This window comes from Lemur catta, chromosome 2, assembly GCF_020740605.2.
Source record: "Lemur catta isolate mLemCat1 chromosome 2, mLemCat1.pri, whole genome shotgun sequence".
Taxonomy (NCBI): domain Eukaryota; kingdom Metazoa; phylum Chordata; class Mammalia; order Primates; family Lemuridae; genus Lemur; species Lemur catta.
The window spans coordinates 43,235,321-43,248,653 of NC_059129.1; the positions used below are offsets into that span (position 1 = coordinate 43,235,321).

The window sequence follows — 13,333 nt, forward strand, 5'->3', positions numbered from 1 at the left end:
CATGCCCCAGACACCAGCATGTCAACAATAACCAAGGCATGCAGATAGAACCAAGGTGGCTGGCCACTTCCCCTGCCCTCTCTTTGCAGTACAAAGGCTGTCATTAAAGGGGCAATTGTTCCTTTACAGAGCAAGTGTTATCCCACTTTGCAGATGAGGAAACTGATGCTGGAGTTAAATGTGCAATTCAGATTAGAAGCGAAGCACCCTGGCCAGCTAAATGAAGGAGATGCCCTTGTTAGAATCACAGAGAGGCCTCCTGCCAGCTGGCATCAGTGCCACCTGTAAGGCTGGTGGCAGGCACCCCTCCCTTCCCAAATGAAAAAGAAGAAGCCCCTCCTACTCCTCAATACCCGCCCTAAAACTGTAACAAAGAAATTCCTCACTCTTCCCACCAAAACCTTTCCTCCGGAAAAACTCCCAACCCTCAGCCCTAAAAAACTATATAAACCCACTCAGACTTCTGGGCAAGGCAACTTCCCGGGTCTCTCTCTCTCTCGGGGCCCGTGAACCTCGCCTGGGAGAGCCCCAATAAAGCCTCGTTGCTTACCCCTTTCAACTCTGCTCGTCTTTCTTTCTCTGGTGCTGGCCTATCCAAAAACCTTATACCACCTTCAACCCTAAGTCTGCTCAACCCAAACCTAGACCACCTGCCACTCAGACTTTCTGCCTGGCAGCCTCGATTAAACACAGTGCTATTTCCCAACTTCTCCCTAACCCTAATGTCTCTGAAACATGTTTGCTGGTTTTTAGTTTTTGTTTGTTTGTTTCTAAAGATTTGCAGTTCTAAAAGTAAGGAAAACTTACAGGTATTAATAAAAATAACCACAACTGAAAAGTTGCAGTGTTGTAAGAAATCTCTGCCAGCACTAGTAATAGAGGTATGACTTATTCAGTGAGGAGAACTGGCCCACTGCCTGATCCAGCAATCCTGCCCGGACCCTGAGGACATGTGAGCACAACACAGGACACCACCACGACCCATATAGTTTGGCCTGGGTCGCTCTGGAGTCCAAGCCCTGCATAGGTGAAGTGAGCTGCCATAGTCTCCAGCATGGCCTTTATCTGTCTTACTTTGGAAAACCATCCATCTATGTCTTAAGAATCAAAAGACCTTCAACCTGGAAGTAAGATATTATAAAACTAATAGAAAGAGAGGCCAGAGCAAACAAAATGGATCAACATGCTCCTGCCTACTCAGGGAAGGTGGTGTGGGCTGAGAGCTGCAGTCATTCTACTGGCCTGGCTGTTTCGGGGCAGCCATAAAGGAGGTGCCCCTATAGATGTCCCTGGTCTTCATTCAAGGACTAGTGGGACAAGTCTTCTCTACTGAGATGGCAGTCTGCTAGCAATGCCAGTTCCCATGAAACTACACGAAGATGAGAAAAAAGATAAGAGAAAGCCAATTGCAAGCACCCAGGGGTGACTTCTGCTCACTTCAGGTTTGAGTTAAGAGATATAACCATGCCTATGTGCATAAACCCTCTGTGAACTGCATAGCTGGCCACAAAGAAGTTCAGGTGTGGCCCTGACACTCCCTGCCGACCACACTAAACTTGCAGGAACAGGGGCTATAAACCACAAAAGGGGGTAGCCACCCCCTACTACACTGGAACTTCTTTCTGAAGCAGCTCTAGCCTTGTTTTGACCCACTCTGTTCTGTTTCTCCTCTTCACTCCCCCTGCCCTGGTGCATTCATGACGACAGACCCCAAAACAGGACACAGCCAAGGGAGGGAGAGAACAGAGACATGCAGCCCATGGCCTTCTGGGTAATGTGGTGCTCCCAGGTACAGTGATCTGAGTGGTCCCTAAGTTATTTTTATTTTATTCCACAAGTTAGTTTTACGACTGTAAGTCACAGATGCTAAAAATACCAGCCCAAAGCTGGGAGGTAGCTCCAAGGGGGTGACAGGCCAGAAGACCCATCGCCACAGGCTTCGTGATCCCAAACCCTCCTCTCCTCAGCCACCAAGGGAGCCCATCATATCACTTGCTTTCAAACATCATCCAGGACTCCCTCTTACTTTTGGGGTCCACGTTAAACTCCTCTGAGAGGCAGTCAAAACTTTTCAGAACTTAGCTCCTCCCACAAGCGTTTATGTTCTGCCCCAATCAAACCCAAAGTGATCCCCAAAGCCCCTGCCTCTCTCCCTCATCTCCTCCCACCCGATCCAGAAGCCTCCGGTGCCCACAGCCACGGGAGCCTCCGCCAGCACCCACATGCCCAGATGCCACACCCACCCCACGCCAAGACCCCCGCCCGTGCAGCCCTGCCCTTAAACTCCTCCCATCCTCCCTTGCAGCCAGGCCCCAGCCTGCGGGAGGGGAGGGACAAACGGACTGCAGGGGCGGGCTGTGGTCCTGGCACCCTGGGCAGCAGCTTGGCACAGAATCTCTCATGAAACCGTTAGGCGGCTCTGGCTGGCTTTTGTGCACTGGCCCGGGGACCTAACCGCCGTGTGTGAACATTTGAGCGACTGTATGGCACTGTTTCCATGGAGAAAAGCCCTCTGAGCTCAGAGCATCTGACCAAAAGTGACCTTTGAGGAAGTCCGCTTTGTGCTCTGAGGGAGACCTCCGCGGGTCCGTGGGTTCGGCTCCAGGGGCAGAGACAGCGCCTGAGAAACCTCGGCTCTGGCCGGGCGTGGCTGGGAGTGGGCGCGGGGCGTCCGTGGGGGTCTGAGCGGCTCGGGATCCGAGGCCTGCGAGGGGGCGGGGGGGCCTGGAGATTGAGATACGAGCCATGGGGGACCCCAGAAAGCCCGTCCACCGCCGGCCCCGAGAGGTGAGACGGGGCTTCCTTCTCCTTCGGCCTCCTGGGGCGGTGGGGGTGGGCGAGGGCGCAGCGGGTGACAGGAGAGCCACGTCCGAGGGGCCGGGGGCCGGCGCGGCACCGGGGGCAGCAGCGGCGGGGAGAGGCGCGGAGGAGGGGCTGGGGCTCGCCTGCCCCCGCCGGGCCCGGCTGGCTTGGAGACGCCCACGGGGGGCTTCCCGCCGTCTAGACTGAGCTGGCTCCGACACCCAGGGTTTTGTCCTTGGGGACGAGCACTGTCAAGGCGGTGCCGTCCGGGAAGGAAGAAGTACGGGGAGAGGGACCCGCCACTGCCCACCGGGGCTCCGGCCCGGTGCGAGGCCGCCCCGCCCGGCCCGGGGATTGCGGCCGGAAACCCGGACGCGAACACCGCGCACGCGACTGCACCGTCCCCTCCGCGCCGCCGCCGGGCGCCCAGCGAAGGACGGGTGCCCCGGCTGGGATGAGGCCCTGGGGTAAGTTTTAATCCGCCGCCTGCACGGGCGGGAGCCAGGCCATGCTGTGTGAGGAGGCAGCTGGGGGGGGAGCTGCTGAGTAAGCCCGGAGAGGGGAAGCTTCGGAAGGAGGGGACAGTGCACGACCCAGCACAAAGCCTCAGCCGAGAGTACACGCCAGTGTGGAGGGCCTAGCCCAGCCCTGCCTTTCTATGGCAGGACATGGCAAGCCTGAGGGGGAGGGATAAGATGACCAGGAGCACAAGTGCAGTAAATGTTGTCTGGGAAGTGGGCCTCAGTCTCCCCACTTCCAAAGAATTTAGACTGGGCCATCTAAGGCTCCTTCCAGCCCTGAAATCCCTAAAGATGGCTGGGTGGGGGGACGAGGGTGGAAGCTGTATTTGAGGCCGAATGGAGAGGACAGGCACGCCCGCACCCAGAGACAGTCCCACACCTCGAGTCCCTGGGGCATCTGCTTGTGCTTTCTGTACTTGTCACCCAGGCTTTATCAACTCTGGGCCCTCACACCCAGCTAGACAAGCCCTCCAGGGCGTCATGAAGTCATCCATTTCCGGCAACAGCTCAGCTGGGAACAAGCAGCGCTGGATGGGGGCGGGGAGAGACTGAAATAACAACACAGGCGCCAACACATACCCCAGAAGAGACAACCACATTATTTAACCATCAGTCAGAACATATGGATGCTGGGCACAGGGTCCTGGGCATCCCTTCCATCCATATGCCAGACATTAACCCTTTAATTGCAGGATCAGAGAGGGTGAAGGCACCCGGGGGAGAGACTGGAGGGGCCGGGATGGCAATGAGATACTCAGGAGGCGCAGGCCCACAGTGATTTACCAGCCAATATGGAAGAATTTTAATATTTCAACAATCTGCTGGATACTGGCCCTGCACACACCCCACACTGTTCCATTTCTTCCCTGGGGGAGCAGCCTGGTCCTCAGGTAGCAGGCAGAGCCTGCCAGCCCCAGACCAAGTGACAGACGACAGCAGTTAGGTGGGCCAGGGAGCCAACACCTGGTAGGCAGGGGTGAGAGAGCCCCGCCCTGGGGAGAGAGAGTCAGAGCCCTGAGGCATAGGAGACCACCTATTCCGACTTCACAGTGGGTGCCATAGGAGAGACGGGAGGGAGGTGGGGTTCAGCCCGGAAACCCCCACACACAGTCACTGAGGAAAGCCCTGAGGCAAGGATGGGGGTGCCCGGGCCCACCCCTGGACAGCCATCTCCAATGTCTGCCGATGTGTGTTGGCATTTCTCTCTTTATCTTTCTTGTCATTTTGTTTTCCACTCTTTAAATAATTAATATAATTACTTTTAAATACAAAATACACAGTGTCCTTTCTCTTCTCTTCCACTTGTTTGGGGTGATGGGGAGGTGAGTTTTAAATAAGGGTCTCAGCTCTCTAACAGATCACAGGCCCCAGGTCAGAGGGCCAAGAGCCCCAGATGCCACCCCTCCCCTGGGGTGTCCTGGCACCACTTCACCCCTCCCCTGGCCTGCCCCTGACTGGGGACTCTCGGCCCAAGGCGCCCTAGATGGTGAGGAGCCCTCTTGGGAGGCGGCACGGAGCTGATGCCATAGGATTCCAGGTGGGCCTGGTTCCGACGGACAGGATCAGACAGAGGAGACCTAGCCCATGAAGCAGACAGGCCCCAGCAGCACCCCTCCCCGCCTCGAGGGGACCCCCAGGTCTGAGAAGGAGGCATCCAGCAGCGGCAGCTGCTCCAGCACAGGCGTCCACACCTCCAGCACCGTTCGCCCTTGCTGTGTCTTGAGGGGGAGACAGGAGAGGGAGGAGTAAGCGTGGTGGAGGCACCCGCACCCCCAACCCCAGGCCCAGGCTCAACCCTCCTCTGAGTGCCCTGACCCCATCCGGGCGACTCAGGATGTAGAGATCGGGGATGTCTGTGTGCCCACCTGTCACTCCATGAATGTGCGTGTTTGCACTCCGTGTGCCTCTGCTGGGCACCTGAGTGTCAGTGTGTGTAACAGCCCACACGACTCGCCCCGTATGATGCTGGTGTGTGCACAGAGATGAACCCCATGCAGACAGCTCACAGCAGCCCAGCTTTCATCCCTCCCACCCTCCTCACCTCTTCTGAGCTCCCTCAGGCATATCTGACAGCAAGAGGCTGGACTCCTCCCTGCTCCTCCTGGGTGGCCTGCCCAAGGGGTCTTTCCACTTCCTTCCTCCAGCCTGAGTCTGGGATCCATCCCCCCACCCAGCTCTCCCTGGTTCCCACCTGGCAGCCCTCTCTGAATTCCTTGACGTAGGGGCTGGTCTCTGGGCTCAGCTCGTCCTCATTGGCCCCCCGGAGTCTCAGGGGACCATCCCCGGCTGCTCCAGAGCATGGGTAGGAGACGTCCTGGTGGGCTGAGACACTGAGCAGCCGCAGGAAGGTGAGCTGGACCACACCCACCGGGGAGCCCTCTGAGTCCACGTAAGAGAACTGGAAAGGGAGGGAGGGCTGGGGTCGGGGGAGGCACCTACAGCACCAGGGCAGCTGAGCCAGGGCTGCGAGCAGGGAATGGGAGGAAAGGGCTGGGGGATAAACGAGGTGGGAGCAGGAGACTGGGGGTACACGCAGGTGAACTTTTGTCTTGGGTTGTCATGGGAAGGAGACAAAGTGAGCATCAGAGGACTGGTGAGAAGGAAAAGAAGGAGCCAAGTGGTAGAGAAGGGTCAGCAGGCTCTGGGGGTTCAGCAGTCAGGGGACTTGTCATATAAACACAGAAACCACTGGGCCTTGAGGGGGTACCCTCTGGGGCGGGGGTGGGGGGGAAGAGGGGCCAGCTCTCACCTGTGTGACATCATCCCTGGGCGTCACACAGGTTTCCCCTCCTGCTGTGAAGTTGCAGAAAACCCGGAAGGCATCCCGAGCACAGCCCTGGTTGGGGTCGACCCAGTACTCTCCTATTGGGTGAGGGAGAGGGGACGTCAAGGCCACCCAGGTCCCAGGCTCCAGTATGCTCTCTGCCCTGACTGTCCCTCTTCCCCCACCTGCTGCACACCCCCTGCTCTCCCCATCATGCTCCCCATCTCCCAGTCCTCCTCCTCTCCCACCCAGAGCACCACAATCCATCCCACCCCGCTGCACCCACCCCGCCCCCACAGTAAGCCCAGGCTCCTCTGACTGGAGGGTGTACGAGTGTGGACATCCTCACACCAGGGACGATGTGGTCGTGGGTGCTTGTACAGATTCATCTGTGTCGGTGTAAATAGGTGTGTGCACACATGTGTGTTCATCTGCTCCTGAAGACACTGGGCTGGTGACCAGCTGGTACCTACTGGTAGGCCCACCTCAGTGGCTAAAATCATGAAATACTTCTGACCTGGTGGTAAACAGCCACCGTTCCAAGCCCCTCGACCCTTACCCCACACCCAGCACCTTCCCCAAGACTCCCTCAACTTCCATCCTGCTTGTTCAGTGCCCACGCTGTGGTTAAGATTTTTATGTCCCCTGAGGAGCTGACCATCAGGCAGCTCCGGGTGGCACAGCTTCAGGTCTTGGCAGGTGCGAGCAGGGCTGTCCTGGGTGCCCGTTGGCCGCCTCATCTGCTCGATCTCCTCCCGCAGGGAGTCCAGTGAGCCAAAGATCTCCTCCAGCCCCCCAGGACTGCCTGGGGCCCCCCCGGTCGGCAGGGCCTCATCTTCCTGCATCAGGCGGCTTCCGTCCACTGAGCGCCGAGTCTTCTTGGGCATCTGGATGGGCAGTGGCTGGATCACCTCGCCCGGGGGGCCCTGGGCGGAGGGACAGGCGGAGAGGGCAGAGATAGGTCGGTATGAGGGTGAAGCAGAGAAACGCTGGGGCAGAGACGGACGGCAGGGAGGCAGGCCCTGTCGCCTAACTCACCGGGTGTCCTGGAGGGCCCTGGACGCCCTTCTCTCCCTTGGGTCCAGCTGGGCCCTGAAAAAAGAGTAAATGAGGTCATGGGGGGGTCAAGAGGAATCAAGATCACAGCAGGGTCCAATCAGTCTCCTGGCTCAGGATGAGGGGCTCCATGGTGGGGGGTCTCTTTGTCCTGGAGAGACAGTGTCAAGTCCCTCTGGGGCAAGCAAAGGTCAGAACTGACGGGGGTCACTCACCGTGGCTCCTTTGGCTCCTTTGGGGCCAGCAGGTCCCTGTGAAATGAAGAACAAGAAAGAGACAGTCACCGCAGAGGAAGGACGGGACTCGGAGGAATGGAGAGGCAGGCATGAGGGAATATGGGGACATCCGGGAGGCCCTGGAAGTGTGTGGAGGAAACACTGGGGGTGTGAGGACAAAAGGGGACGCTGAGGACTATGTTTGAGGCTGGCAGTTGCCATGGACGTCAGTGGGAGGCCATGGGGTGGGGAGCAGTGGGGTTTAAGGGACTTAGCAGAGGAACAGATGAGGTACTCACGGGGAGGCCGGGGGGTCCTCCAGGGCCAATGGGGCCAGATGCCCCTGGGATACCCTAGGAAGGGGAGGGGGCTGTTCAACTGGGTCCCCCGCACCACCCCCAGGATCTGTTCCCGCCCACAGCTAAGTCTGAAGCCACCCCTCCCCACCCCAAGAGGAACCCCCACCCTCATGCCCGCACACCCTCCAGGACCACCCCCTCTACTCACCGTCTCCCCCTTCTGCCCAGGGGAGCCCTGAGGGCCAGGAAGTCCCCGATCTCCCTTCTCTCCCTGCTCCCCAGGGGGCCCGATCAGTCCAATGAGACCTGGGTGACCCTAGGGAAGGAAGCAGTTGGTCAGGGATACAGAGAGGAGTCACGTGGGTGGGGAGAAGGGCCGAGAAGGCAGGGAGAGGGAGGCAGGCACAGGTCTGGGAGCGGCTCTCACTGAGCAAGGACCCGAGGGCCGGGTGCGGAGGCCTGAAGCAGAGCAGTGGGCACTCGGGGTCCCCACGGGTTTCAGGGAATGAGGGTGATGGCAGCCACCTGGCCACATGTCTGTCACTCACCTTCTCTCCCTTGGCCCCAGCATCACCCCGGAGGCCAGGAAGCCCTGGGGGTCCCTGTGAGGAGACAGAAAGTCACTTTCTCCAGGAAGAGAGGGGACTAAGCCCTCCCCCACCACCTCCCACTTCCTTCAGGACTTCAGCTCTGGCCCCAGGGCACCCACCCTCAACCCCCCACCGGGCCCAATCCCAGTCACTCACCACAGGACCTGGGGGCCCGGCCTGGCCTGTGGCTCCAGGACGGCCTTGCTGACCCTGCAGATCGGAGGGGCCCACAGGGGTCAGGAGGGGCATCCCCACACGGCACCCCTTGTGGCCCCTCACGCCCGCCCACCCAGCCCTTCCCTGCCAGCACTCACCACTGAGCCCGGGAGCCCCCTCAGACCATCAGGGCCAGGTTTGCCTGCTGGGCCTGCGGGACCCACGGGGCCTGTCTTCCCCGGGGCACCCACAGCACCAGGATCCCCCTGAAACACACACAAGGAGCATGTCCTAAAGGGCAGAGGAGGTGGGTGCGGGCTGGGGGACCGGGGGTCCCAGGTGGCAGAGACAAGGCAGGGAGGAGGGGCCAAACCCTAGGAGCTCCTGGGGCAGGAACAAGTGTAGGCAACCCTGTCCCCAAAAGGGGCTCAACATGGGAAAGGTGGACATGGGTTAGGCATCTGGAGACAGAGGAATCTGAGGGCCAGGAAGCTGGAGGGAACACAGCACCGGGGCGGCCTCTGCCTCACCTTGGCTCCTTTCTCTCCTTGTCGCCCCTCTGGACCAGGCGTGCCGGCAGGACCCTGTAGGGGGCGGGAAGGAAGAGAAGATGAGGCAGTGGACAGCCAGGCTCAACTTTTCCCACCTCCTGTCCTCCTGGACACACACATGCGTGGGCGTACACAGGCACAGACGTTAAGAACAGGTAAGCTGCACCAGTTGTTAAAACCTTGAGTAGTTCTGTATGTTTGGTGAAGAGCCACTTGCCCACACCCCACCTAGTGGCCCACCTCCTGCCCCAGTGACCAAAAGGTTAACCTGGTCCAGCAGGGGCCCTCCAGAAAAGCCAGCCAGCACCCCCTCCAGTGTCCATTCTGACTGGTGGGTAAACACCACCACCTCTGGCAAGAACATGCATTCCGAAACCCAGGAACGAACATACCCAAGATACCCCACACACTTATAAACCCACGCGCTCGTGCACACACAAATCTGCCACCTGCCATTGCCCAGCCTCCGTCCACACTGCCCCAGGACTGCCTCCCAAGGTGCCAGGAGTCCACCTCACTCACCCGCTTTCCAAGTGGCCCAGGGGGTCCATTCTCCCCAGTAGGACCAGGGGATCCCTAGGAAGAGAGGAATCAGGGTGGGTATTTAGCCTCCAGCCAGGGGAGCCCCTCAGGAGTGGGGCACAGAAGAAGGGTATGGGGTCAGAAGGCTTGGGCTCAGTGGGGGTGGCAGGGTCACTGGTCACTCACAGGCTGTCCTGGCTCACCATCCTCTCCACGGTCACCCTTAGCACCATCCTGGCCCTGCAGGGATGAAGCAAGGTCAGAGGTGGGCCCCAACCAGGGGGCATGACCCGTAAAGCTGCCAATTCTCCCATCCCCCTGCCTGCCCTGCCATACCCCCAGCTTCCCGTTACCCAAACCCACCAGCCACACAGAGGTCCCACCCTCTTTGCCGCTTCCCGTCCCTGGGTAAGACTCACCCGAGGGCCACCTTCTCCAGGGGGGCCAGGGTCACCAGGAAAACCGACGGGACCCTGATCCAGAGGGAGAACAAGGGTTAGGATCACAGCCTCCTAAGCCCACCCAACCCAGACTCCCACAGCACATGCCACACTCTCCCTCTCTACAAGCAGTGCCCACTGGCACCCCCTAGGAAGAGGGTCTCTTGTACCCCTCCCCCCACCTTGTGCACGGCATGCTGTCTAATGCTTTCAGGCGTTAGCTGCAGGGCATCTCTCTGTTCTCTCTGTTCCCTCCCAGGAGACCCCATTCCCAGGGCCTCCCTCCTAGGCATATCCCACCCTGGGGCTCACACACAACCATACTGCCAAGTCGCTCACTCACAGGGCCCTCCTCAGCTCCCCCACCACCTGCAAACTCACAGGGTTCCCTTTGGGGCCATCATCGCCCACCGGGCCTTTAGGCCCTGGTGGTCCCGCCTCTCCTGGCTGCCCCGACTCTCCTTTCTCCCCACGCTCCCCGCGAGGACCCTGCAGAACAAGTAGAGAGTACAGATGGTCCCGGGGTCTTGAAGATCAGGGATGCAGCCTCTGCTTCCAAGACATCTTCAGCCTCCTCCCACTGCCCTCAATGACAAGGGGACACACACAGAAAGCCAAGCCCATGGGGGCGTCCCCTGGCCCCTCTGCCCTTCAAGGAGAGAGTAGAAGGGCTCACTCAGATCAAGGGATCAGGTGTCGTGGAGCAAGAGACCGCTGGATGCAGAGGAGTTCCAGCTCAAAGAGGTCCCGGGAGAAATGGGGGTGGGTTGAGAGGGATGAGGGGGTTTGGGGAGTGGGGTCTCAGAGCTGTCACTCACTTTGACACCTGGCTCGCCCTGGACCCCTGGAGATCCTGACTCCCCTGGCTCCCCCTGCAAAGAGATTAGGATCAAAAACCTGCTTCTTAAAAAAAAAAAATCCCTGTATTCCCCACATCTCATTCCCTTCTGTACCCTCAACCAAAATTGGCAGAAATTCAACCCTCACCCCCTCCCCCCAAGACTGGTCCATTCACCCCCTTCCCAGTTACCTTCTCTCCAGGAGGACCCAGGTTCCCAACACCTCCCGGAGGACCTTGTGGGCCCTGGAAGAGGAACAGAAATAGAGTCATTGCTTAGCGCAGATGCCTGGATGAGGCCCCATGGCCACAGCAGTGAGACGGTGGGAGGCCTTCCAGGGGCTTCTCTTGACACCTGAGATGAGACTAGAGTGCATGGTCTGGGGAAAGGGAGGCAGAGGGTTAGACACATGGACCTGAAGAGACAGGGGCTGAGATGACTCACATCAGCACCATTGGGTCCAGCTGGGCCTCGAGGTCCTGGGGGGCCAGGTGGTCCCTGGGGGGAAACAGACACACCAGAGATGGGGGAGGGAAGTGAGAGAAAGAGCACTATGGACAGGCAGGAGTGGCGGAGGGAGGAGGAGCAGCCAGGCCAGGGAGTCAGCAGTGGGTATGGGGTGGGGGCGGTAGGGTTACACTCACCATAGGACCCACGTCTCCTGTTTCTCCCTTCTCCCCAGAGGGCCCTGGCAAACCCTGTGCAGGTACACAAAGCACAGACCCAGGTGACCAACTCACCCAAAGCACAGCCCTAGGCAGACAGGCCCCCACGGTCCTCTCCCCACAAACCCCACATGCCCCCCAGTCCTCTGCCCTGCCCCCTCCTCCCCAGAACTCTTCAGCAGGCTGCTAGCAGGGTCTGGGGCAAATAGCAGCCCACCCCGACCCCACCTCTCAGGCCCTGTCCCCACCCCCCAACTCACCTGTAGGCCAATGGGTCCTGGGGGCCCATTGAATCCTCTTGTTCCTTCATCACCTTTGGCTCCAAAGTGTCCCTGGGGTCCCCGAGCTCCAGGTTCCCCATCTGCTCCCTGGGGAGAGGAGGCAGGGACAAGGACACAGAGATGGGTCATGGATCAGGTGTTCTCTACCCACAGACCCCACACAGAAATGAGCACCAGGCCCAGAGCCCCACTCCCACCCTCAGCGCCAAGGCAGAGGGAACTGAGGGCAGACTAGAGCCTCCGGGGCCTCAGTGTGGGTGGAGGGGTCACTCACCGCTGCTCCAGGCTGCCCCACAGGACCAATGGGTCCAGGGGGTCCAGGAGGACCCTGGGGGAGAAAGGAGAGTCAGAGACACCAAGGCAAGGAGAGAGACCAGGTGAGAATGAGGTTAAAGACCAAGAGGTCAGAAGTCAAGGTCATGGGCACTTACATGTTCACCCTTGTTCCCTTTGGTGCCCTTCTGTCCAGGGTCCCCCACCTCACCCTGGGAGGAGAAGGCAGATGGAATATGAGAGAAGGGAGAGGGGTGGAGTGGGGAGAATGACACGACAGGGGTCAGGGGTCATGCCTAGATCAGCCACCTCGTCTGGAGAGGAGATTGGTCAGGGCCTGTGGGTCCCTCACCTTGTCTCCATCCTCTCCGGCCACGCCCGGGGGCCCAGCAGGACCCGGAAGTCCCACAGGACCCTGCACCCCATCGCGGCCGGTCGGACCAACGGGGCCCTTCTCACCCTGTGGGAATGAGAAATGAGTCACAGCCTGGAGGCGACCCTCACCCTCAAACACCCATGCAGGAAATCCTTCGTAGCCCACCACCTTGGCTCACAGAGCCCTTCCCAGAACCCCTCCCCAGGGCGCCCACACTCACAGGGACGCCTTTCTCTCCTGCTGCCCCAGGGGGACCCTGCGGGCCTGGGCGCCCCGGGGGGCCAATGGGTCCTCCTGATCCTGCTGCACCTCGCTCCCCAGGGGAGCCCTGAGAAACAAGATGAAGTCAGACCCCCAGGGAAGAGACCACAACCCCCCACACCACTCCTGACCACGATTCCTGGGAGAAGAGCCCCAAGTCAGATGTATTCTGGCCGATCCTCAACTCCCTCTGCCCAGTGCCCACCCCTATCTAGATCCAGATGCCACTCCCACCCTTCTGCACCCACCCCCTCTCCCGGTTCCTTCCTACTGCCTCCCAGGGACCCAGACTCACTGCAGGGCCAGGGGGGCCAGCCGGACCTTCATTCCCCTTCAAACCGGCTCCACCCTATGAACCAGAGATTTGGGGAAGGTGGGACTTCACACGGATGGGAAGGATGAGGGTTGGGGGGCAGGCGGGCTCAGAGAGATGGGAGCAGTGGGTGACACAGAGGGGACCAGGGAGGGGGCCAGGACACTTGGTGACTTGTTACAGGCAGGGGTTTGGGAATCGCTCACAGCAGTGCCTGGAAGGCCTCTCTCCCCTGGGAAGCCCCTCAGACCAGCAGGACCATCCTTCCCTGGGGCCCCAGGAGGACCAGGGTCACCCTGAAAGAAAAGGAGAGGTGATGAGCCACAGCCATGCTCCCAAATCAGAGATGCCTGGCCCCCTCAAATCGCCAAGTACCCACTCCTTTCAGCCCAACTCCAGCCCCCCAGGT

General features: G+C 59.8%; 1 protein-coding gene across 1 annotated transcript in view; it reads right to left on the reverse strand.

Annotated features, from left to right (window-relative positions):
* Positions 1-4,529: 4,529 nt before the first annotated feature.
* The window catches only part of COL11A2 (collagen type XI alpha 2 chain), a 28,480-nt gene continuing 19,676 nt past the window's right edge, over positions 4,530-13,333 (reverse strand). Inside the window, exons 40-66 of the mRNA XM_045541815.1 lie at positions 13,131-13,220; positions 12,907-12,960; positions 12,571-12,678; positions 12,327-12,434; positions 12,133-12,186; positions 11,976-12,029; positions 11,681-11,788; positions 11,400-11,453; positions 11,200-11,253; positions 10,947-11,000; positions 10,735-10,788; positions 10,298-10,405; positions 9,896-9,949; positions 9,663-9,716; positions 9,477-9,530; positions 8,934-8,987; positions 8,562-8,669; positions 8,404-8,457; positions 8,206-8,259; positions 7,866-7,973; positions 7,658-7,711; positions 7,359-7,394; positions 7,126-7,179; positions 6,746-7,013; positions 6,073-6,185; positions 5,515-5,721; positions 4,530-5,041 (exon numbers count right to left, since the gene is read on the reverse strand). Of these exons, the coding sequence (XP_045397771.1) occupies positions 4,901-5,041; positions 5,515-5,721; positions 6,073-6,185; positions 6,746-7,013; positions 7,126-7,179; positions 7,359-7,394; positions 7,658-7,711; positions 7,866-7,973; positions 8,206-8,259; positions 8,404-8,457; positions 8,562-8,669; positions 8,934-8,987; positions 9,477-9,530; positions 9,663-9,716; positions 9,896-9,949; positions 10,298-10,405; positions 10,735-10,788; positions 10,947-11,000; positions 11,200-11,253; positions 11,400-11,453; positions 11,681-11,788; positions 11,976-12,029; positions 12,133-12,186; positions 12,327-12,434; positions 12,571-12,678; positions 12,907-12,960; positions 13,131-13,220 (2,313 nt within the window). The 3' untranslated portion in view covers positions 4,530-4,900. The remainder of the gene's footprint in view (positions 5,042-5,514; positions 5,722-6,072; positions 6,186-6,745; positions 7,014-7,125; positions 7,180-7,358; positions 7,395-7,657; positions 7,712-7,865; positions 7,974-8,205; positions 8,260-8,403; positions 8,458-8,561; positions 8,670-8,933; positions 8,988-9,476; positions 9,531-9,662; positions 9,717-9,895; positions 9,950-10,297; positions 10,406-10,734; positions 10,789-10,946; positions 11,001-11,199; positions 11,254-11,399; positions 11,454-11,680; positions 11,789-11,975; positions 12,030-12,132; positions 12,187-12,326; positions 12,435-12,570; positions 12,679-12,906; positions 12,961-13,130; positions 13,221-13,333) is intronic.